The sequence below is a fragment of the Somniosus microcephalus genome, chromosome 5, assembly GCF_052327205.1.
Source record: "Somniosus microcephalus isolate GS21.2 chromosome 5, FLI_Smic_1.0, whole genome shotgun sequence".
Classification (NCBI taxonomy): Eukaryota; Metazoa; Chordata; class Chondrichthyes; order Squaliformes; family Somniosidae; genus Somniosus; species Somniosus microcephalus.
Genome location: NC_140991.1, coordinates 80098627 through 80123990, shown reverse-complemented (window position 1 = coordinate 80123990; position 25364 = coordinate 80098627). Strand labels below are relative to the sequence as shown.

Below are 25364 nucleotides of genomic sequence, written 5' to 3'. Positions count from 1 at the left end.
ACCCCAAATTGTATGATTCAAGCGGACACCTGGGCCACGCAGCAGAAGGCCCCAACAAATACATCCGACCTGTACATAAGAATTAGGAGCAGGAGTCAGCCATACGGCCCCTCGAGCCTGCTCCGCCATTCAATAAGATCATGGCTGATCATCAACCTCAATTTCACTTTCCCGCCCGATCCCCATATCCCTTGATTCCCCAAGAGCCCAAAAATCTATCTCAGCTTTGAATATACTCAAAGACTCAGGATTCACAGCCCTCTGGGACAGAGAATTGCAAAGATTCACAACCCTCTGAGTGAGTGAAGAAATTTCTCCTCATCTTGGTCTTAAATGGCCACCCCCTTATCCTGAGACTATGACCCCTGGTTCTAGACTGTCCAGCCAGGGGAAACAACCTCTCAGCATTTACCCTGTCGATAAATCAATTAATATTATTGATTTATCTGTAAAATTTATCACTGCATTTATACTGTTAACTCTAAAGCTGTTCTCAAGGCTTTGTTTTATTGCGGCTAATGAATGTAATGGATTTATTATGTAATTGATGAGTTGTAACAGGTACTATCATATTTAAATAAATATGTTTGACCCCCAAAAAAACAAATACATCCGCTGGGGAACAGAATGGCAAGTTCACCATGGCTATTTTAACTTTGCTACCACCCTGCTTCTGCTGGATGGGCCGAGTTAAAATCAGCCCTCGTGTTTCTTTAATGGCCCAGAAGTTCGGGTCTCCACGGGTGAGTACGCACGGGGTAATCACCCGTAAGCCCAATGGAAGTGCCGGTTTCCTGCATGCACTGCATATGCGCGGGAAACCGGCACTTCCGTTCCCCTGAAAGAAGGGGTTCAGAGGTCGACCGCGTGTGCAGGAGAGGCTGCGTGTGGGTATCGAACTTACGTTTTTTTTTGCAGGTTTTCCCGGGAAGGTAAGTCTCCAGAAGTTAGACATGTAAAAAGCAGTCGCAAGGCCTGCTTTTTACAAGGTAAGTGGTGAATTAATTAAAGTTAAAACATTTTTCCACAGGTTTATTATTTTTAAATACTTTAAAGAAAGGTAAGTTTATTTTTATCCCCGTTAGAAAATAAAATTATTTTTTTCAAAAATTTAAATTATTGTTTAAAATAGTTATTTCATGTAATTTATAGTTTATTTAAAAAATGTGATTTAAAAAAAATTTTATTTGAAGATTTAGTGATGTTTTGGGGCTTATAGTATTTATAAGTTTGACAGGTCTTCTTGACGCATCGAACTAACTGCGCCCCTGGGATACACAAGCACTGTGCGCCGGCAGTTGGAGGAGACCCAGGATCGGAATCCCACGCGGGCCCACAAAGTAAACTGTTTCTTTCGCAACAGATGCTGCCTGACTTGCTGAGTATTTCCAGCATTTTCTGCTTTTATTTCAGATTTCCAGCATCTGCAGTATTTTGCTTTTGTACTCATGTTTCTTTCTTTCGTTATGTGATAATTTGACAATGAGCTCTCGACAAGAACATGGAAATGTACGAACAACTTTACTGAATACATTAAAGGCAATGGGGAACAGTACCACGGTGAAACATGTTGCTTTTTACACGTATGAAAATCTGACATTGCTTTCAGTAAGGGAGGTCACCCTAACATTCCAGCATTAACTAAGTCCTATGAATTTGGTGGGTATAATTTACTTTACATGCACATTATCAAACTAAATACAGATACAAACACACCCACAGTCTAACTGGTCCACTCGCTCCTGGTGCAAAACCCTGACGTGGGAGAAGTGAAAGGTGAAAGTGCAGCGAGAGCCTCGCGAGAGTGCGCGCGGCACGGCTCGCGAAAGAGTAGGCGGGCTGGTGATTGACAGGCGGACTGGACCCGGAGCAGGCGGGCTGGTGATTGACAGGCGGACTGGACCCGGAGCAGGCGGGCTGGTGATTGACAGGAGGACTGGACCTTAATTCGTGCAACCGCTCTACCAGCTGGGTACGGAAGTCAGATCTACAGCTTTTAGACAGATTGTAGCACTTATGTTACTTAGTTCAGTTCAAAGTACAAAGTGAGCAGTAATAATGAACGTATGCTGCTGAACTAAAACAATTAAATTACTTGCTTGCACCTTCCCTTCATAGAAAGTTGTCTTTCGGCCAAGAAGCTATTAAGAGAGTTGGCGATACTGTGGGATAATATCACGTTTTTTAAATCTCTTGCGCGCAGACGTTGCTGAACTTGGCGGACGATAAATGCTGTGTTAGCGTTGCGTTGCGTTACATTACATTGCAGCCGCCCTGTGTCCTGCCATGACTTTACTCTTTGAAAATGCTAACTCGTGTTAAGTGTAGCGTTGAGGACAACCTCTCTTATTAAGCAGTGTACGCGGGCTTGCAAACAAGCCACAGCTAATCGACTGCTTGCTCTTAGTTTTCAGGTGCAGCTCAAGAAAATGCCAGAGTTAAGTGGGAAAGTTCAGACTGTGCTGGGTCTGATCGATCCCAGTCAGTTGGGTCGTACCCTGACCCACGAGCACTTGACTATGTCTTTTGTTTTCTGTTACTCGCCACCACCCCCGAGTCAGGAAGCGTGCTCTGAAATGCCGATAGCCATGAACAACTTGTACTGGCTCAAACAAAACCCATACTCTCACAAAGGCAACCTCTTGTTGAGCGAGGAGGCCGAGACGGTGAAAGAGGAGCTACTGCATTTTAAGAAAGTGGGTGGTGGAACTATCGTGGAAAACACAACTGCCGGGATATGCAGAGATGTGAAGACTCTCCGGCGTCTTTCTCAAGAGACCGGAGTCCATGTCATTTCAGGGGCAGGGTTCTACGTGGGTGAAACTCATTCGCCTGAAACGCAGAACATGACCGTGGAGAAGGTAAGTGCACATAACGGGTGAAATCAGGACAATGAGCGGAAAAGCAATATCATAATATCGTGATGGATAAAATTGAATAATTCCCTTGCTTTTTCACCAAATGCGATTGATGTGATAAGAAAAACCAACTGTCAAGGGGTCGGGATGATACTTAGAAGTTTCAGAAGAACTCCAAATGGGTGATTTTGTAGTAGTTTTTTCCAATGGATTTCTTAAATCAAAACACACTGGCTTTTTTTTACCCAGAGCAGATTTTTAGTATTACTGGGCCTATTTTGCATGGGGAAAGGGGTGACTCTTTCCTTTTTGCCTTCCACCCCTCATCTAGTTTTTACATTACTTCAGTGCTGTACTGATTCACTCAAGCCATATGGTCAATAACCAAGACGTGCTGATCTTTAAAGTCAACACAAACCAGCTGTGAACCCATTCCATTTGTCCCAGTAAAACCCGAAATGAATGGATAACATATTGCCAGAAATAGATAAAATATTATCAGACAGTTGTGTCACATTTCATAAGTATTAAAAAAAAAGCAAGTCAGTAATTTCACATCCACAGAGAAACTTCTCCACTAACACAAAACCTTATTGACTTCTGGAGTAAGAGTATCTCTTAAGAGCACTTAGTATTTGATGAAGTACCACATAATAGACTTATTCGATAAATAGAAGCACATGGCATGGTGGTAACTTGGGTATATAATTGACTAAAGGGTAGGAGGCAGAGAGTAGTGGTGAATGGATGTACTTGAAGAGTACTAATGTACAGGGTTATCGGGGAGAAAAATAGTGTGGGAATAAATTGGACAGCTCTTTCAAAGAGCCAGCAGAAGCATGATGGGCCAAATGGCCTCCTTCCTTCTGTGCTGTAAGATTCTATGATTCTAACTTCTAATTGACCTTGGAATGTTACAGAAAATTGACCTTGTAGCATTTAAAGGGACAAGTCCTGTAGCAACAGAATAATACATTGTGCCTTACATAGTACAGTATAATGGCCCTGTCCTTATAAAACAACACATCCTTCAAATATGATGAGCAATACCATGGGATGTATGCATTTGTGTGCATAATTTTATTTATAATTAGTATAAATTTCATGATCCTTCTGTGTCACGCTCCAAAAGAATTAAAGGCATTCAGAATAGTCAGAAATGATATTGGGTCAAAGGATCAGGATAGTGAAACAGTTTGGGTGGAGATAAGGAATAATAAGGGGAAAAAGTCACTCGTGGGCGTAGGCCTCCTAACAGTTGCAACTCTGTTGGTCGGTGTATAAATCAGGAAATAGTTGGGGCTTGTAATAAGGGAACAGCTATAATCATGGGGGATTTTAACTTTCATATTGACTGGACTAATCAAATTGGGCATGGCAGCCTTGAGGAAGAGTTCATAGAGTGTATTAGGGATGGGTTCCTTGAGCAGTATGTAACTGAACCAACCAGGGGGCAGGCAATCTTAGATCTGGTCCTGTGTAATGAGACAGGATTAATAAAAAATGTCCTAGTAAAGGATCCCCTTTGGAATGAGTGACCATAATATGGTTGAATTCCAAATTCAGTTTGAGGGTGAGAGAGTTGGATCTCAAACCAGCGTATTGAGCTTAAATAAAGGAGACTATGAAGGTATGAGAGTAGAATTGACTAAAGTGGACTGGGAAAACAGATTAAAGTGTAAGACGGTACAAGAGCAGTGGTCTACATTCAAGGAGATATTTCACATCTTTCAAGATAAATATATTCCACTGAGGAAAAAGAGGAGTAAAAGAAAAGACAGCCATCCGTGGCTTAGTAAAGTAATAAAGGATAGTATCCGACTGAAAACAAGGGCATATAAAGTAGCCAAATCTAGTGGGAGGATAGAAGATTGGGAAGCATTTAAAAGCCAGCAAACAATAGCTAAAAGATTAATTAAGAAAGGGAAGATAGATTATGAAAGTAAACTAGCAAAAAATATAAAAACAGATAGCAAGAGTTTCTACAGCTATATAAAAAGAAAAAGGGTGGCTAAAGTGAACGTTGGTCCCTTAGAGGATGGGACCGGGAAACTAGTGGTGGGGAACATGGAGATGGCAAAGACGCTGAACAAATATTTTGTATCAGTCTTTACAGTAGAGGACACTAAAAATATCCCAACACTGGACAAATGGGGCAATGGGGGGGGGGAGGAGCTAAACACGATTAAAATCACTAAGGAGATGGTACTCGGTAAAATAATGGGACTTAAGGCGGATAAATCCCCCGGACCTGATGGCCTACATCCTAGGGTCTTGAGAGAAGTGGCGGTAGGGATTGTGGATGCATTGGTGATTATTTTCCAAAACTCCCTGGACTCAGGAAAGGTCCCGGCAGATTGGAAAACTGCTAATGTAACACCCTTATTTAAGAAGGGAAGTAGACAAAAAGCCAGAAACTATAGACCAGTTAGCCTAACATCTGTGGTTGGCAAAATGTTGGAGTCCATTATTAAGGAAACAGTAACAGAGGATAAACATAATTTAATAGGACAGAGTCAGCATGGTTTTACGAAGGGGAAGTCATGTTTGACAAATTTGCTCGAATTCTTTGAGGATGTAACATACAGGGTGGATAAAGGGGAACCAGTGGATGTAGTGTATTTGGACTTCCAAAAGGCATTTGACAAGGTTCCACATGAAAGATTACTGATCAAGATAAAAAATCACGGGATTGGGGGTAATATACTGGCATGGGTGGAAGATTGGCTATCTAACAGAAAACAAAGAGTTGGGATAAATGGTTCTTTCTCGGGCTGGCAATCAGTAACCAGTGGTGTTCCGCAGGGGTCAGTGCTAGGACCCCAACTCTTTACAATCTATAACGATTTGGAGGAAGGGACCGAGTGCAACATATCCAAGTTTGCAGACGATACAAAGATGGGAGGGAAAGCACTGAGTGAGGAGGACATAAAAAACCTGCAAAAGGACATAGACAGGCTAAGTGAGTGGGCAGAGATTTGGCAGATGCAATATAATGTTGGAAAGTGTGAGGTTATGCACTTTGGCAGAAAAAATCAAAGAGCAAGTTATTACCTAAATGGAGAGAAACTGCAAAGTGCTACAGTACAAAGGGATCTGGGGGTCTTGGTGCATGAAACACAAAAAGTTAGTATGCAGGTGCAGCAGGTGATCAGGAAGGCCAATGGAATCTTGGCTTTTATTGCAAGGGGGATGGAGTATAAAAACAGGGAAGTCTTGCTTCAGTTATACAGGGTATTGGTGAGACCACACCTGGAATACTGCGTGCAGTTTTGGATTCCATATTTAAGAAAAGATATACTTGCTCTCGAGGCGGTTCAGAGAAGGTTCACTCGGTTGATTCCAGAGATGAGGGGGTTGACGTATGAGGAAAGATTGAGTAGGTTGGGACTCTACTCATTGGAGTTCAGAAGAATGAGAGGCGATCTTATCGAAACATATAAGATTGTGAGGGGGCTTGATCGGGTAGATGCGGTGAGGATGTTTCCACTGATGGGTGAGATTGGAACTAGGGGGCATAATCTTAGAATAAGGGGCTGCCCTTTCAAAACTGAGATGAGGAGAAACTTCTTCACTCAGAGGGTAGTAAATCTATGGAATTTGCTACCCCAGAGAGCTGTGGAAGCTGCAACATTAAATAAATTTAAAATGGAGATAGACAGTTTCCTAGCAGATAAGGGAATTAGGGGTTACGGGGAAAGGGCAGGGAAGTGGATGTGAGTCTAGATTCGGATCAGCCATGATCCTATTGAATGGCGGAGCATGCCCGAGGGGCCGTATGGCCTACTCCTGCTCCTCCTACTTATGTTCTTATGACACTAGTGCCAGAATCAATCCAATTTCTAAATGATAACCAGCCTCAAATGAATTTACTAACTTACACCTAAAAATAAAGGCAAGCATTTGACATAGGAGCTAGAATGTCTAAGCTCTGAATGAGTTTACTAGTCAAACTTTAACAAAAATGGAAATAAAGCCTTAAGAAGAAATTAAATTGTGACAATACGCAGTGTTTACTTAAAGCTATTAGGCTTTCTTGCCTTAGAGAGACAGCTTCACCTTCGCAGCAGTTTAAAACATTGCGCAGCACATGGTATAACAGTCCTTATAAACACTATCATCTGACTTACCACGATCTATGGTAGATCTACAGGTTGAGCGTCCCAAATCCAGAGTTCCGGAATGTTCCAGACTCTGGGACGATTGGTGGCAGGGGTCCGGAATCCGTAAAATGTTCTGGAATCCGGTCACCCTGAGGGAGGCTTGCCAAAAACCAGAAATAGCGCAACCTGGGCCCAGGCATTTCCGGACTCGACACCTGTTGCTGATGTCCGGAAATATCACAACCTGGGCTCGGGCATTTCCAGACTTCGGACATCAGAAACACGTTCCGAAGTCAGGAAAAACCCGCAAACCGGCTCGGCCTCGGTCCCGAGGTTGCCAGATTCGGGACGCTCAACCTGTACTAGTAATACATCAGCGTATATTATTTGTCCATCTCTCCAAGGGTTGCATGGAAATTTCTGTCAAACTTTTTTTTAAGTATTAAGTCAGTTGGAATGTAGAAAATAAAACTCTCATCAATTGAAAATGCCTTTATTGACACAGAAGCCAGAATACCTGTAACCTATGACTGACTTTACCAGTCACAAAATAAAGTCAGGCTTCAGACTTACCTAAAAAGCATTCAAACTCTAATTTTGCCCACATTACAAAAGTGACTACATGTCAGAAGTAACTCATTGGCTGTGAAACGTTGTGGGATGTTCTGAGGATGCAAAAGGTGCTATATAAATGCAAGTTCTTTCCTCCTCAGCTTCATCCTCTGTTTGTTTAACAACAATTAGACTGTAACCTTAGAGGAATATTGCTTACTTTGCAGCAGGATAATAGGTTGTGCATTTCATTGATATAATAATGCTATTAAGGTATAAAACGGTAAGATTTACCATAAGCAATGCCACAGATTTGCTGTTTTTTCGTATTTAAAAAGTCTTGTGTCTGGTTGGTTGGTTTTCTTCTAAGAAAAAAAAAACGTCACCAACCTGGAGCCTGAAATTTACCAGCAATTAGGGAATAGCTGCAATTTCTAAGTAGCTACAAATACCTGGAATTGTTTACTAAAACAAGTGGCCTTCAAAAGGAAAAGCAAGGTTAGCAATTACAACTGTGTTCTAGACTATCCATTGGCAATGTTAGGGGAGATCTGCTTGTATCTGTAAATATTTAACTGTCAATGAAACTTGAAGTTATTTGTGGTTATGTGTTTAGCACCTGTAATCATTCACTTGGCTGTTTAACTTGGACTAAGAAGCAAAGAAATTAAGTTTAAAAGTTGACAGGAGGTGGTGTGCAGAAACTGAGTTATGTCAGTCATTCACATAACTATGTGTGTGTGTGCGTGTGCGTCCAAGGGGTAATACATTACAAAATCAATGACTAGTCACTGAGCTATGTTAATGTAGACTTAATGTCCTTGTTTGAGGTAGAATCTACATTTTATGGGTGTAACTAGAAATTGCATTGAGGAAACCAGTTCCAAAGACTATTCTGCTGTAGATGGCTACTTAGGATCCTTGTCAGCCTTGAAATGTTAATTATTTTTAATTGTAAAATCATTAGTGTTATCTCGCCAGAAGTACTTCTTGATGATTATCAATATAGTCAACAATCTATTTTATCAGGCTGATGGTCAACTTGTCACATTGATAGCTGGAGTCAGCCTTCTGAGGGCTCTGGTACTTTGAAGTCCAATTGATAGATGACTCAGTTACCAGAAGATACTGATTCTGAATCTGAAGCATAAATGAGACAGCCTTTCCCAGTTCAGCCATTCTGTTCATGCCACTGTTCTGTAGACTGTGAAGGTGGTGTGCTAGATAATACCTTGCATACACATTTTGGATTACAGATGCTGATTTAGTATTATAAAGTGAGTTAGCAAAGTATCGCATTTTTAAATATATTTTTTATTTGAAGGGACGAGCTAGAAAATCTGTAAGCAAGTGAAATTTGCCTTATTAAATTTTTGCTGCTTTTCATAAACTTGATTCATAGGGGCTGGTTTTCACTTTCAGCGGGGTTGAATAACTAGTGGTAGCGGATCGGCTGCCTGTTGTACACCCGCCTGTTTTTCCTTTCCATTAAGGTCTACTGCCAGTTTTCCGCCTCCCGCTGTAAGTAAAATTTACCCTCCTACCGTAGCTTATGGTCCAAGCACCACAGTCTGGTAGAGTGTTTATTCTTCCATTATCCAAATATTAGAAGAACTTGAGAGTACTCATGTCAATTGAGTAAGCTATTACAGTATGAAGACCCTCTTGCAATGTTACGTTGCCAGATAAAGTTACACTCTGGTTCGTAGGGACTGAGGGCTTGCTTTTGGTATTTGGCACTGGAAACACATCTATTTTAAAGCCTAAACACACAACACTAATAGCTTTCTTCCTCCTTCCCGTTCAGAACTGTATTGATCCCATAGATATCCCACTTAATAATTAATAAACAATTTCAAATGGACTACATTTATACATTTTACAAAATAAAGCCACAATTTCTCCATTAATCTGCTATTTGCACTCTAACATGGAACGCAGTGTGGATCCCGGTGTGCGTCTAGCACTCGCATAGTATGAAAGCAGTATTGTCAAATAATTTCCTCTTTATTTTGTGTCTGTATAGCTGGACTCTTCTGAATGTGACAGATAGGTAATTATAGCCTGGAGAAAAAAAAACTTCAACTGACCAAGCTGCTGCACTTGATCCTCCATGAATATAAAGAAAATCAGTGAAAATGAACTAGTTATAGCATATGATCATATCATGGGCGTGCTTCATTGAATATTTCCTTTGGTACTTTACATAGTAATCCTTACAAACCTAGAAACTCACTTAATAGGGTATAAATATTAAAACCACTGTATGCATTTTTTGTTTTAAAAAATTGCCTATTAATAGTCTGTCCTCTTTCCAATGCAATTATTTAGATGCCGGACTGACTAAGGAGTTATTGGTTAATGAATCATTCAGCTATCATTTTGGTAAAATACAGTTGCACGGCAACTAAGTTAGAAGGGCATTCTTTATATCTCAAACTATCGTGCAACTTGTAGGGAGGTAATTTTCACTTTCAGCAGGGGTGCAAAATTGCTGGTAATGGATCATCCACCCGTTACACAGCCCGGCTGAGTTTTCTGTCCATTGGGGCTGATTTTCACTTCCGGGGAGGGTGGGAAACTGGCAGGAGTGGATCGGGTGGGTTATATAACAGGCAGCCAATCCGATTCTACCAGTTTTCCACTCCCGCTGAAGGTGAAAATCTGCCCCTTGTATGGTCGCTTAGATTATTGAATCATGAGGTTTTATTGTTTGTACTAAACGCAGTAAATATAGTTTTCAAAATATTGATGAGCATTTCTGAAGGGTGCACTTGTGTGAAATTGTGAATCCATCACATAAAATTGATTGGATGAGCAAAATAGTTTTGCATATCATAAACTGTTGTGCAAATATTAAAATTGATTTGAATGGATAATTTAACATAGAGCACAATCATTTCAACTGTGTATTTTCATGATGTAAAATGTTAATGTTCTGCTCATGAAATTAAACAAACGTACAGAATTGAAATGACTAGGGCACAGAAGTACAGGGATCATCGAGGGGCTTTAATTCAGCCTCCTTGTCCTATTGGGCTCAGTAACTTCACCAGGTCAGTCCCCCAGATATAGCTACATATAGTTAAATAGAGAGCCATTGAAGATTAGTGACATGAAATATTATTGGTTGAGGTGGAGCAATGCCATCATGTAACTGCAGAAGCCCCACGATGCGGGAGGGCATTATAACTGTCTTCATGACCCTGTAGCTGCTGAAATTGTTAGTGTAGTGCCATTGTATGTGCTGATTTACAGATTGTGTTTTATTACCCCATTCCTCTCCCCGATTAGTCTACTAGAGCTCTAGGAAAGTATTCAGTGAAAGTGCATTTTGCTTCACAGATGATAGTGCCTGGATGTTGTGCTGGCAAGAATTCAATCACCACTTTTAAAATAGTCGTCTTTATCCCACTGAAGTAAAGGTCAGCACAGAAACATGGATTCTTAATTGCACTATTAGAATGGGCTTGAGAAAAACATTGGCCCATAACAGGCCCGGAAGATGCATTTTAATGATATAGCTGTCCAGTAACCCATACTTTAATATTGTCCCTCATTGACATTATCTATATGAGAAATAGGAAGGGGCCAAGGGTGGCATGTTGTGGTACACCATGTGTAACTTTGCAAGCATGGGCGATGCCATTCCAGGTGATATGCTGGCTACATTGGACAGGTAGAAAAATGAATTTGTATTTATATAGTACCTTTAACATCCTCGGGATGCATCAAAGCACTTCACACCCAATGAGTTACATTTGACGTATAACTGTTTTGTAGGCGCAAACAGCAGCCAATTTTCACACAGCAAGCATGTCTTACAAACAGCAATGAGACAAAAAATAGCACCAGATCCATGAGCGCGCAGTGCCAAAGAGGTGAATCCTGGACGAGAGACAGCTGAGGAGGATGGTGTGATTGACCATGTTGAAGGCAGGTGGACAGAAATGTCAAGAATGATGAAGACTAATAACACATCCCAATTGCGTTGAATGTTATTGGTGACTTTGACCATGGGGATCTCGATGCTGTGGGTGAGATTCAAGCAAAGGGTGGTGAGGGGGATAGATACAGAGTTGGGTGACAATAACGCATATCAAAATTTTAGTCAGTAAAGGGAGGTTGAAGATGGGGATGTAGTTTGAGCAGTTAGGGTAGGTTTTTTAAGAAGTAGGGTGATTTTGGTCATTTTGAAAGGGGGAGGAAACATTTACCGAGGAGAGAGAGCAGCTGAAGATGCTTGTGAGCATTGGGCTGAGGAGGGGTAGCTGAATAGTCAGGCGCTGAGTCAAGGTCAAGGAAACCGGAGGTGAGTCTCATGGAAGAGATGAAGATGGGAGAGAAGCTATAGTTTGCTGCATTTTAAGCTGGCGTCACGTGAACTGGGAGTAGTCAAGGAGGGCAGAGAAGCTGGGGGAGGCTAGTGTCAGGCGTGTAGATAATGGGAACATGGGAGTTAGCTTGGAGGTGATGATTTCTAATGGAGAATAAAGTATGAGATTTCCCTTGCACTCCAGAATGATACTTGAATAATGAGGTGATTTGACATAGAGCGAGAGAGGCACTATTTTTCCAGGTGATTAAACCAGATCTAGTGGTCATTGGCCAGCTGGTCATGCACCACTCATAGCTGAGCATGTAGCCCTTGAATTTCAGGATATGAAGGTGGAAAGTGGGAAATTGCGGGGTGTTCTGGTGCAAAGTGATAAGTCAGAGATGAAGGTGAGCTCAGAGGATAATAGTGGAGGGATTGGGGTGGACAGGAGAATGTAGATAGTGAGGAGAAATGAGGAAGTGGTTGGCGATGGTCTTGTCAAGTGTTAGAAACCTTAGAAGGGGCGAGGGCATGGATATGGGTGAGGTTGATTGACAACATGAGAGCAGAATAATCGAGGAGAGCAGTTGGGGGAATTTGGGTGTAGGTGGAAATCACTGAGCAATCTACAAGAGATATCTTTGTCATGAGCACTATTTTTAACAGCATGAATTGTTGTGGGATAATGGTTTAATTATACCACCAAGTTTAGTTTGTTGTAGTTAACAGATATTCTAGTGAATGAAGTTCTCCATGGAGCTGATGGAACAGACATCAAATGTGGAGTGATCGGAGAAATTGGCTGCTCTTGGCCAACGATGGAGAGTGAGAAAAAAGTTCTTCAAGCCACAGCTGAGGCACAGGCGCAGCTTGGCTGCCCTGTCATCATTCACCCAGGCAGAAATTGTGACTCCCCTTTCCAGATCATCCGAATACTACAAGAGGCTGGGGCTGACATCTCCAAAACAGTCATGTCCCATCTAGACCGGTAAGTGGAGAATGTTGTATAAGAGTATAGTTTATGTCCAAAACTGTTTCTTCAAATTACATTTATTAAATAAGGAGGGTTTATGGAAGAAAAATAAGATTTGACTTGCCTGAAATGATCTTATCCAAATTATACAACTAACTACTAAAGGAGAGTAATCCAAAAAATCAGTATATTTGGGTAAGTGGGGTCAAAACAACAGAGCGATGATTATTTGTGAAGCTAATATAACGTAATGGCAATCTATTTAGTGCTTCAGTTTCTGTCTGTCCTCTTTGGACAGGTGTAGTAAAGAAAGTACATGAAATATTTTTGCTTTATACTGTACCCAACTATATAATCACAGCATAAATCTGAACTTGCTAGAATTATAAGATGATGCTTACTGTTGTATTTAGCTCACATGTTAGAAAGTGCACTATGCTTCACAGACTTTCCAGCAGTAGAAACTCTACTGGTGCTATTAATACATACCATTGGATGGTGCTGCAGGAAGCTAGAATAACAAGTTTCAATAGAAATATTAGCATGAATAGTTTTATTTGAAATTTGTACACGTGGTCTGGCATCTTTACTGCATGACTATCAATTGAATACACAATGTAAATTATATTAATTATTGAAGTATGATCGACCAGTTTGGTGCTCTTGCCTATTGAATAGGCAAATGATCAGTGGTAGAAGGGTTGATAACCAGAGGACACTGATTTAAAGTGATTGGCAAAAAAAACAGAGGTGCCATGAGGAAACATTTTTTTACGCAGCGAGTTGTTGTGATCTGGAATGCACTGCCTGAAAGTGTGATGGAAGTAGATTCAATGGTAACGTTCAAAAGAGAATTGGTTAAATACTTGAAGGGAAAAAAATTAGAGGGCTATGGGGAAAGAGCAGGGGAGTGGGATTAATTGGACAGCTCTACCAAAGAACTGGCACATGTGCGATGGGCCGATTGGCTTCCATCTGTGCTGTATCATTCTATGATTCTATGATTAATATATATTAAAAAGAGCAGTGATCCCAACAATGACCTCTGGGGACACTACTGCATACATGCCTTCAGTCTGAAAAACAACTGTTCACCACTACTCTCTGCTTTCTGTTCCATAGCCAATTTTGTATCCACACAGCCCCTTTTAATCCCATGGGTTTCAATTTTGCTAACAAGTCTATAATGTGGTACTTTATCAAACACCTTTTGGAAGTCCATATACACATCAACTGCACTACCTTTATCTACCCTCCCTGTTACTTCATCAAAGAACTCAATCAAGTCAAACACTTTTATTTGACTTTAACAAATTCGTGCTGGCTTTCATTTATTAACCCATATTTTTCCAAGTGCCAATTCATTTTGCCCCCAGTTAATGTTTCTAAAAGTTTCCCCACCACCAACGTTAGGCTGACTGGCCTGTAATTGCCGGGTTTATCCCCCTCCCATTTTTTGAACGTGGTGTAACATTTGCAATCCTCCAGACCATTGGTACCACTCCCATATGTAAAGAGGATAGGAAGGTTGTGGTCAGAGCCTCCGCAAATTCCACCCTTACTTCCCTCAGCAACCTAGGATGCACCCCATCCGGACCGGGTAACTTTTCTACTTTGAGCGCTGCCAACCTCTTAATTTTTATCCTATCCAATTTCTCTACTACCTTCTACTCTATTGGTACATTGGGAGCATCCTCTTCTTCAGTGAAGACAGCTGCAAAGTACTTATTTAGTACCTCAGCCATGCCCTCTGCCTCCACAAGAAGATATTTTTAGTCCCTAATCAGCCGTACCTTCCTTTGACTGCCCTTTTACTATTTATATGTTTATAAAAGATCTTTGGGTTCCTTTTTATGTTACCCGCTAATCTATTCTCGTACATTCGCTTTGCCCCTTTTTCCTTTTTCAGTTCTCCCCTTTACTTTTTATATTCAACTTGGTTCTCTACTGAATTATTAACCTAATATTTATCATAAGCCTCCTTTTTCTGTTTCATTTTAATCTCTTAGGCCTAGAAATTGGATACTGCTGGAAAACTGGTGCGGGCACCGCAATGTAAGATATGCCCGCGCCCATTCTAAAAGTGCAGGCAGCACCTCAACTTCGTGCTGCCTGCTAATTACCATGATTGTCGCGCAGAGCCTGGGGCAGACCTGCTGCTCAACAGGGGGCCGAAGTTCTGGCTGGTCCGAATGGCTGGTTTCTGTGCTGTATATCCTATATAAAATGACAAAAGGTATGATTGTACAAAGCAAAAGGAGATGATAATGCTTTGTACTTTGCAAGCAAGCTTTGGCCCATTCTGTTTTTAGATGGCGTTGGTTAAGGGAGAAATGTTGGCCAAGACACTGGGAGAACTCCCTCATCGTCTTTGATTAGTGCATGGGGTTTTAATATCATTACCTGCACCAACAGAACAATCAGACAGAACCTCATCTGCAGGACAGAACTTCCAGCAATGTAGCACTCCTTCAATATTGCACTGGAGTGTCAGCCGAGATAATGTGCTGAAGTTCTAGTTTGGTGCTTTTTAACCCACAACCTTTTGACCCAGGGGAGGGAGTGGTGCTTCATAATAAACTGAAACAATTCTAAGCATTTAAAATGTCTAACTGAAATTTCAAATTAACTTACTTGTAACTGAAAGTTAAGTAGCCACAGACCAGGCAGACAACTAGGCCGGGAGAAATGACGAACTGGATTCATAAGCAGTCCCATGAATGAACCATAGGGGCAGCTTCTGAGATCTACTCGTTTCCCAACATTTTTACCTGACTGAGCTGTTTCAACTCTTTTATCTTTGTCTTTTCACTGCCTGAGAAGATCTTTATGGGTCATCCATCACCTTCTACTTAATTTCAGCTTTTTAAAATAAATATTCACAGGATATCTTTGCGATGGCAGTTAGCATACTTTTACCTATTGTTCCCTATTCCCCTGTCGGTTTTGTTCAGTTATATGAAGTGGTTCACTTACCTTCCAGTTCTGATACAGCATCTGTATCTAAAATGTTAACTAATTTTTCCCTTTCTGATGCTAATGAACCTGCTGTGTATTTCCAGCATTTTATTTCAGATTTCCAGCAGTTGTAGTTTTTTTTTCTTTTTATCTCTTCCTTTTACCTCCATTTTTTTTAATTGATTCTTGAGAATTGCTGTGGGGTGATCTAGTTTTTTATTACTTCCTCTTTAGGTCCTACCTTTCCCTAGACTAATGAAAGGACAAGTGACCTATTCCTAGGCTTTTACTAAATAGCCACTATGAGGTGCATGAAAGATTGGACTCAAAAGATCTTCTGAGAACTTTCTTTTTTCATTTTTCTCCTGTCTGCCTCTTTCCTGCCCCCCCCCCCCCCCCCCCCAATAGTTAAAGGACCTCATCTCATGACAGCCATGGTCCTTCATCCTACTAGTCTGTGACACACCACATTGGTACTCTGTGTAGTGTGCTACCAGAAAGGTCATGCCTTCTCACCTTCCGCCCCACCAGCCCCCACATTCAATGGATCATCCTCAGCCATTTTTGCCAACTCCAGGGTGATCCCACTGCCAAACACATCTTCCCCTCTCCTCCCTTTTCAGCATTCCGAAGGGACCATTCCCTCCATGACACCCTAGTCCACTCCTCTATCATCCCCAACACCCCCTCTCCTTCCCATGGCAGCTTCCCGTGTAAGCACAGGAGATGCAACACCTGCCCTTTTACCTCCTCCCTTCCCACCATCCAGGGCCCCAAATGCTCCTTCCAGTTGAAACAGCGACTTACTTGTATTTCTTTTAGTTTAGTATACTGTATTCACTGCTCACAGTACGGTCTCCTCTACCTTGGGGAGACTAAACACAGATTGGGTGACCGCTTTGCAGAACACCTCCATTCAGTCCGCAGCCGTGACCCTGAGCTTCCGTTTGCCTGACATTTTAATTCTCCGGACTACTCCCACTCTAACCTCTCCATCCTTGGCCTCCTACACTGTTTCAATGAAGTTCAACGTAAGCTCGAGGACAGCACCTCATCTTTCTATTTGCCACTTTACAGCCTTTCAGACTCAACATTGAGTTCAACAATTTCAGATCATAACCATTTTTTCCGTATGGCAGCTGTTGCTGATGATTGATATTCCCATTTTCACCTGCTCTAGACCCATCTTTTGTTTCTTTACTTGTCCCATTACCATCTCTCTTCACCTTGCGCCATCATCCCTTTTCTCATTTAACCTCTCCTGCCATCTGTCCTATCATAGACCGTTCCTTTTGTTCTTTCCTCCCTTTCCCTGCCTCTGTACTTGCTTAAAACCTGTTGCATCTCCTAATTTTTTCCGGTTCTGACGAAAGGTCGTTGACCTGAAATGTTGGCTGGAATTTTGCGGGGGGTCAGCAGGCGCGATCGGTGGTGGGTCGGGTGGGAAAGTGTTTGTTTCCCCAGGGCTCGGGACCCCGCTGTGAACTCGCCACCATGCGCCTTTCCCGATGTCTGGTCTGTCAGCACTGAGCAGACCCGATACGCAGCAGTGGGTTTGCAGCGGGGGACCTAATTCAGGTAATTAGTGGCTTGTTTAGAGCCACTTAAGAATGAATTTCAGCTCACCACCTGCATTTGACAGCTTTCCCGGAGTCCACGCTGGTTGTGGACTACGTCTGTTAAGCTGAGGTGGGAGTTCAGTAGCCATTGAATCAGCTGATGAGTTGACGGCTTCAAATGTACAGTAAAAGCTCCCACCTTACAAAGATATTTTCCCTCAGCCACAAGCTCTTCCTCACTGCAATTCCACAATAGATTCAACATGCTGCAAGTCTTTACACAAGTCTCTATCCAGTCTGACCTCATTATCCCTCTCGCCATTGACAGATCGCTTCTGTCATCTCTACTTCACTTGCCATCTATTCCATCAGCATGGGTGCCCTTTATACTCTCTCACCTTGGTCCTCAGAATCCCACCACGATCAGCCCCAACACCAGCAGCACCAGGCACAACAGCAGCACCAACAACAACACCGCCAACCTTCTCCACATTCAACTGATGCTGCACAGGACAGAGGGCATCAGCACCCGACAACATTGCTGCCTGGGAGGCCAGGGATGGCATCACTATGGCCAGATTTATTTCACTTGTACACCCTGGTTGCCATATGATGCAGGAGGTTGGCACCACCCCACACCAACACCATTAAACATCCCTACAATGCCCAAGCCATTCCTTTCATACTCATCACCATTGTGGGGGGTATTGTTATGTCTCACAATTCACTGTCACTCATTAAACCACTTCCAAAGGTGTGGACACATCTGTCCAAGAACACACAAAATTGAAAATAAAGGTTTCAATGTTTGACACCACATTAACAGAAATTTTACATGAACATTGCATAAAATACCCAAGTGCCTACCCTTGTGTGCTGTTAGTTGGTATGATTGCACTAGGATGAGGGCGAGTGTGAGGGGTGACTAGTGAGATGGGGATGTGATCATATAGATAGAGAGGGATGGGTGGAGGTGCAAGGTAAGTTGGTGTGAATAAGGATGTGCAGGAGTAGGGTAGAAAAGGCAGAGTGATGGGGATGTGATGAGAGGCACAGCAGGATGAAGTTGAATGTGGCTTTGTACTAATGTTTTGTGATCTACTGAGATCATTGAAACATTTGCGGCACCGCAGCCTGGTCCTCCTGATCACATCCCTGCTTGTGCCCTCCTGTGCAATGTGCAACCAGGCTGTGTTGATCTCCTGTGGAGGTCTCTTCTGTCCATGGGAAGGGAAGAGGACTTCCCTGCATGCTGTGACTCCCTCCATAAGTGTATGGAGGGAGTCATGGGAGAGCCTGGATGTAGCTCTCTGCAGTCATTGCCAGTGTTTGCAGCACCTCAATGCTGTAGAACACTGACAGCACAAATGTCAAAATAAATTTGGACATGCTCCCTTTAAGGAAACTGGCTGATGACACGTCATCAAATGACGTCACCAGACCCGCTTCGTCTAATTGGCCGTGAAACACGCTGGGCGGGCTTAAGCCCAATCAAGGGAAATTAATTCTACGCAACGGGATGGAGCCAGCAGCGGGGTTGGGATCTGCCACTGACCCCCAGCCGCACCAGACTCACCGAGGTTAGTAACATCGTGGCCGTTCTCTTTCTCTCTCCACAGATACTGCCTGACTTGCTGAGTATTTCCAGCATGTTCTGTTTTTATTCCACTCCTAACCTATTCAGAATGAAGTATTAATTCAATTTAAATTAGTACTAAATTAATATTGAGATGGTCTCACTATAGTGACAAAGATTGAACTAATGCATTGTTTGAAATTATGTTGCTTTTTTTTTAAACTTTAGGTTTTCCAGCTTGCCAGTAATTACTGAACATTAGATAAATGTAGTATGAAATTACAGATGGCTTGTGCGGGAGTTAAGGTTAATGGGACAGTTTGCTCTTTGATGTATTTGTTTATTAATTTGATGCCAAAGAGGGTGCAAATGCCTCACAAGAATTAACCTTGGTTTCTGGGCATAGAAAGACCATAAGAATTTATTCTAGGCTTCTAAAGGCAAGCTAGAGCTCGCCTGTGACTTGCATCCTAATCGCAACAACTCTGGTTTACCAACTGATCGTTAACTGCATTTGAACCATTCAGAAAATGAGGTTCAGGCAACAGCACTAATAACTGGAGGGAAAAGAAGAATGAATGAATAAGTTAGGCTAGCAGCTGTTGCCCTGGTCTTCCAGTTATTATATTGTAGAAGACTGATGGCCCTGCCAGCATTGAACAGCAGTAGGTCTTCTACATTGATTTTTAGCTTTTCCTCAGCACAGCGAAGGCTATTTCATCCATGTGTAGAGAGCTATTTTGTCCAGCAGTTGAGCAGCAGCACTGAAGTACGCAATGCAAAAATTCTGCATGAATGGTTTAACCTGTTGTGCTTCAGTCTGAATTGGCCATTTGGAGTTGTATTCTTGTTTTAAATTAACATTTTTAGCAACAACTTATTTGGGGAAATAAGTGGTTCAAAATATTAAAGTAGAAAGCAAATGGGGGAAGAGATGAAAATAATTCATTACATTTTTATTTTAAATTGTTTGTTTATTTGTAGTCTAGAATTAATATTACAATAATAAAGGTACTACTGACATTTGACGATCTTACTATTTTTACTCCATGTCTGTGTATTAGCTTAAAACTTACAACCTCTAGGAAACATGGGTTACCAACTTATATCCTTTCATGAAGGACTTTGCCAACCCACTTTTGTAATTTATGAGCTGTTTCAAATGATTCCACTGCCCCGCACAGTTTGATACCATCACCAAAGTTGATCACTTTGCATTGAGTTTCTGAGCCCAGGTTATTTATATAAATGAGAAACAGTAGTGGTGCAATACCGAGCTCTGGGACCTCCCCGCCCCAGAGGTAACTCCTGTAATGAGTAGTCATTACTTTCTTATCCATTCCCAAGGTTTACCCTGAATTCCGAATGAGCTGGGCAAAATGTGAGTGGGCATAACAATTGCAGATGAAATTTAATGCAGACAAATGCAAAGTACTTCACGTCGGATGGGAAAATAAGCATCACGCTTACTACATGAATGGTGTTGAAATTGCTGAAGATGAAGTGGAAAGGGACCTGTGAGTCGTAGAAATGTCAACGCTCATATCCTACCAGTGCAGAGCAGCAATCATTCAAAGCAAATCAGAAGAAGTCATGATCAAACTGTCGAGTGTTTTGCTCAGACCGCACCTTGTACTGTGTCCAGGTCTGATCACTGAGACTCAAGGCAGACATTGAAGCAGTAGAGGCAGTGCAGAGAAGAGCCCATGAGACATATTCCTGGTGTCATGGGCCTGAGTTATGAGAACAAGCTGGAGAGACTTGTGCTTTTTAACCTGGAAAGATGGTGCCCGAGGTGACCTTAGAGGTATACAAGATGGTAAATGTTATGGAAAAGGTTAATCTGGAATGTTACTTTAAATTAAATTGTGGGAGTAGAACAAGTGAACATAGTTTCAAACTAGTAAGTGGTAATTTTATGACGCAAGTTTTAAGGCAAAGTGATCAGAGCAGTGAAGGCAAAAACCTTGGCTGCATTGGAGAAAGAATTGGATGATGCACTGGGGGGACTGAGTTGCTTCTAGATGGATGAACTAATATGGTTCATCACTGTCTTCCTCATCCCTAATTATCATGTGATCTACCAGCAGTTTAAGGGTTAATGGCTTTGGACTATACTGAATCTAGGAGCAAGAGATCACTGTTCATCATGCCAAACGGGCCGGTGATCACTGGGCAAATGCAGACTATGTAGGCAGGGAACTACTGGCTGCGGCAAGTACCAAATATCGTGAACCTTTTGTTGTACTTCTAAATTATAGGGCAAATAACAATTCGTCTGACGTTTTAGTTCTTGTGTTGAGGTTGTACATGGACTACTATTGAAGTACACACATTTATAGCTCATGTGAAGTTTAGGTCTTGCGTGTTGTGTTGGTTGCTCCATTTGGCGCTTACCTGCCACTTTCAATTTATTTCGCGTTATCCTAAAAGAAAATGCAGACGCGTTAAATTGGATGTTACTGATATCATTGGACACCTTTTGAAAACCGTCTTAATTGGGATTGTAAAGAGAATTCGACGTTGCGTGGTAGCGCGATGAATTTTTAGTAACTCAATAAAGTGCAAAGGAACTTCTGGTCCCCAACACAGGAGTACCGGGAATCGAGACATGCTGGCTCCTGTAGTCGGCCATCGTCATGTCACATTCCAGTACTTGCTGAGCACCTGAGAATCCGTTTAGCTTGTGTATATTAAATCTGTCTCGTCGTAAGCTACCGCGCTATTATAATATGTTAATCGGTTATACATTTTCGTAATCGTACTATTAAACCATGAGAATTCTAACAAACTGGCTTTCATTTACGCTTTCAAAACCAATGTAAACACTTTCTGCTATGTTGTAATAAACCATACTGTACGTCCAAGAGAGTGTAAACTCCTTGGCAGGTTTAGAAACCATAATATCACAAGACTATCCAGGTGACCCAGTATGTGCAACCAGTGACCTTTCCAAGTATGTTTAGATTAAGGATGGAGAAAGGCATTCTGATTTGGAAAGATATTCAGTTGCATTCTCCACCCGGGCATCATCGCTTGCCTGGCGAGTCCACTGAGCAAAACTTCGGGCAATGTTTCAAACGGACGCGGCATAATCCCGTGTTCAGAAGGACGTTGATGGGGCTGGGATTACCCAGCTTGACCTTTCTGATATGGTTTGGTATGGTGACATTGATGGGGCTGGGATTACCCAGCTTGACCTTTCTGATTTGGTATGGTGACATTGATGGGGCTGGGATTACACAGCTTGACCTTTCTGATATGGTTTGGTATGGTGACACATTAACCCTTTAGAGCCCACGTGTCTTTTGAAACTTGCAAAATGCGTTTCAATCCGATTGGCAAAGAGTGTGAAAAGGAACATTGGGCACAAAGGGTATGGATAGGTGATCCGGCTGGAGCACCGTTCACTGATGGTGCAGGCATGCATTTTCATATGTGACCTTTTTGTTTTCTTTATTAGGACCATACTTGACCAGGATAAGCTGCTCGAGTTTGCCAAACTGGGAAGTTACCTCGAGTATGATCTGTTCGGCACTGAAATGCTGAACTACGTTTTTAACCCCGCTATGGATATGCCCTGTGACATTGAAAGGATCAATCGGTAGGTAGATACTTAGGACCGGTGTCACATGGATACAGCCCCAGACTCTGTGTTTGGGAAATGAGGTTTACTTTAGTGAATTAGAATATATACCGATATAAAATTCTAAAGTCTATTCGATGTGTTTTATTAACCTTTCCTATTCGACAATCAGAGACTACCTCTTGAAGCTTTTAAAGAAAGTCGATGTTTTAATTTGAATTTCCGTACATGCCTTTCAGTTCATTTCGATTGTCAAGTGTTCTCCACAAAGTAAACTACCATTTCTTACTTTTTGCAATGACACTTAAATTGCAATAATCGTGTTTACGAAGCACCGACGTTCATCTGTAGAGCGATGCTACGGTGCGAATTCTGAACATTGGGACCAGTCTTGGAATTCCCACCATGCCCTATTACTGAAATCAGAAAACTTTCTGTAACTCGCAAGGAAACCCACCGGCTCTTCGTTGCAAAACGTACGTTAATTTCTATGACAGACCAGTGGTTCTCGCTGCTTTTTAAAACCAGCTGCATTTTGATGTGGGGAACAAGATCAGTTCAAGACTTGCATGTAGAATACAAGAGGACGCCATGTTCCAAAGAAAAGTTAAATTTCCTTTATTGTGAAACAGTAAACTAAAGTGCACTCATACTTCAAACAAAAGGAGTAATCAGCACCCTTACTTGGAAAGGTATCTCCTACCTCAAACAACACCTGTGAAACGGAGATCTGAATTAGGGTGGATGCCTTTTATCATTCATTCCATCATTACCACTTGCTGCTTGTCTTTGCTGTAGTATAATACAAGTGAAAGTAATGTTTATTCTATAATAAATAGAATATTTATTTAATATATTCAACAAGCTTGTGAAGTATTTCCGTATTTAATGCACCGCCCCAACAATGAATAACGCCTTTCTTTTACCACAAACCCGGTGTTTTTTTTTCTAAATTCCATTGTCTTTTTGATAGTACTGTACAGTTAATTTAATAACGAAAATCTCAATCTGGCAAGAGGTAAATTGTAATCTTGTTTCTAGTTTTGCTACAAAGGAGTAGGGAACGACGTAAAGAAACTTTAGAAGTCTAGGCATTTAAAATATAATTCAAAGAGTCCGACTCCGCCCCTGCCTCAGCTCATCCACTGCTGAAACCCTGATCCATGCCTGTGTTACCTCTAGACTTGACTATTCCAACGCACTCCTGGCCGGCCAGCCTCCCATCTTCCCTCAAACTCTGCCTGTATCCTAACTCGTAACACGTCCCATTCGCCCATCGCCCCTGTGCTCGCTGACCTACACTGGCTCCTGGTTGAGCAAAGCCTGAATTTTAAAGTTCTCATGCTTATTTTCAAATCCCTCCATAACCTCCCTATCTCTGTAACTTCCTCCAGCTCTACAACCCTCCGAGATCTCTGCGCTCCTCTTGTGCATCCCCGATTTTAATCGTTTCACCATCGGTGGCCGTGCCTTTAGCTGCTCAGGCCCTAAGCTCTGGAATACCCTCCCTAAACCTCTCTGCCTCCCTTTCCTCCTTTTTAAGATACTCCTTAAAACCTAGCACTCTTTGACCTGCCCTAATATCTCCTAATTTGTCTCGGTTTCAGATTTTGTTTGATAACACTCCTGTGAAGTGCCTTGGGACCTTTTTATTACAGTAAAGGTTCTATATAAATGCAAGTTGTTGTTGAGTCGGGTGTTAGGCTTCAGTTTCTGTGCTGTATAGATTTTGCTTGAAGAAAGCTACTATACCTGACCATTGTGTTTATAAAAAAAAAAAGTTACAAAGAGGGTAAGAAGTGGATTGCAGCTCGGGTCATGGCAAATGTTCTGACTTGAGTTCAACACAAATGGATTTGTATTCTCAGGGTCCGTTTGCTGGTTGAAGAGGGTTATGGAGACAACGTGCTGATAGCCCACGATATTCACACAAAGCACAGGTTGACGAAGTACGGAGGTCACGGCTATTCCCACATTCTAACCAACATAGTCCCGAAAATGAAGCAGCGAGGCTTCCCCCAGTCTACTATAGACAAGATTTTAGTGGAAAACCCGAAACGTTGGCTAACGTTCAAATAATTAAACAGACATTATCTGAGTCTTCTAAAGTAATTTGCAATTGATTTTAAGGCTCGTGTTTCCCAATGGACTGATTTATAGTTGATTTAAGGGCAATTTTTTCTCTCTCAAATCTTCATTTCTAACACACTAAGACAATGAAGTATTCTTAACCTGTATTGGGTCAGAAAAATCGATGGACCAGTAACATCATTTGAAGAGTGCTTGTTTTGTGATGATCTCTTACTATTTAGAGAATCGTTATAAAGAAACGTTTAGCAAAGTTAATGAGGCAGATCGTAGAATTTGTTGCAGCATTTACTGTAGTAGCAAGGGATTTGTAGCAACCCGCTTGGGGCAAATCGGACTCGGGCGATAATTGCTCAGTTTGTTGCCTGCCTTCCACAGCGTGCAATATTGGTGCTATGGATAAGGCAAACGTCAATCATGTGTAAAGTGCAGCAAATGTATGGAATATTTCTGAAATGTAAACTACTTGCCTACATAACAATAGTTGATGTCCTTTTAAAGTTAGTTGTTGCTTGCAAAGCACTATGGGACGCTATATAAAAGCGAGTTCTTTCTATGAGTGAGTCTTTGCATTTGTTTCGTGCCGATTACTTTCATATTTTAATCTTAGTACCATATTAGCAACGCAAATAGCAACTGGATGCTAATAAACAGTTTGTAATAAAAAAAAGTCTGGTTGTATCAAACCTGTATTATGAAAGGGCGAGGAAATGGAAGTTTAAATTAAAGTGCATCTCTTGTTTGTTTTATTACTTGTTTGGAAAGTATTTGAGGAATATTTCTTCTACTAACC

At 41.7% G+C, this 25364-nt stretch overlaps 1 protein-coding gene across 2 annotated transcripts; it reads left to right on the top strand.

The window, feature by feature from the left end:
- Window positions 1-1813: 1813 nt before the first annotated feature.
- On the top strand, window positions 1814-25320 carry pter (phosphotriesterase related). Of its 2 annotated transcripts, XR_015078380.1 has the most exons (6): window positions 2025-2045; window positions 2408-2861; window positions 12554-12819; window positions 22361-22501; window positions 22723-22959; window positions 24352-24440. XR_015078380.1 is itself a non-coding variant. In XM_085987876.1 (5 exons), the coding sequence occupies exons 2-5, from the start codon at window positions 2430-2432 to the stop codon at window positions 24560-24562; spliced, it is 1050 nt and encodes a 349-aa protein (XP_085844002.1). In that variant the 5' UTR covers window positions 1814-1972; window positions 2408-2429; the 3' UTR covers window positions 24563-25320. The 2 variants fall into 2 exon arrangements, 1 of the variants encoding a protein (XP_085844002.1); XM_085987876.1 differs by lacking the exons at window positions 2025-2045; window positions 22723-22959 and adding an exon at window positions 1814-1972 and having other exon boundaries at window positions 24352-25320.
- The last annotated feature ends 44 nt before the right edge of the window (window positions 25321-25364 follow it).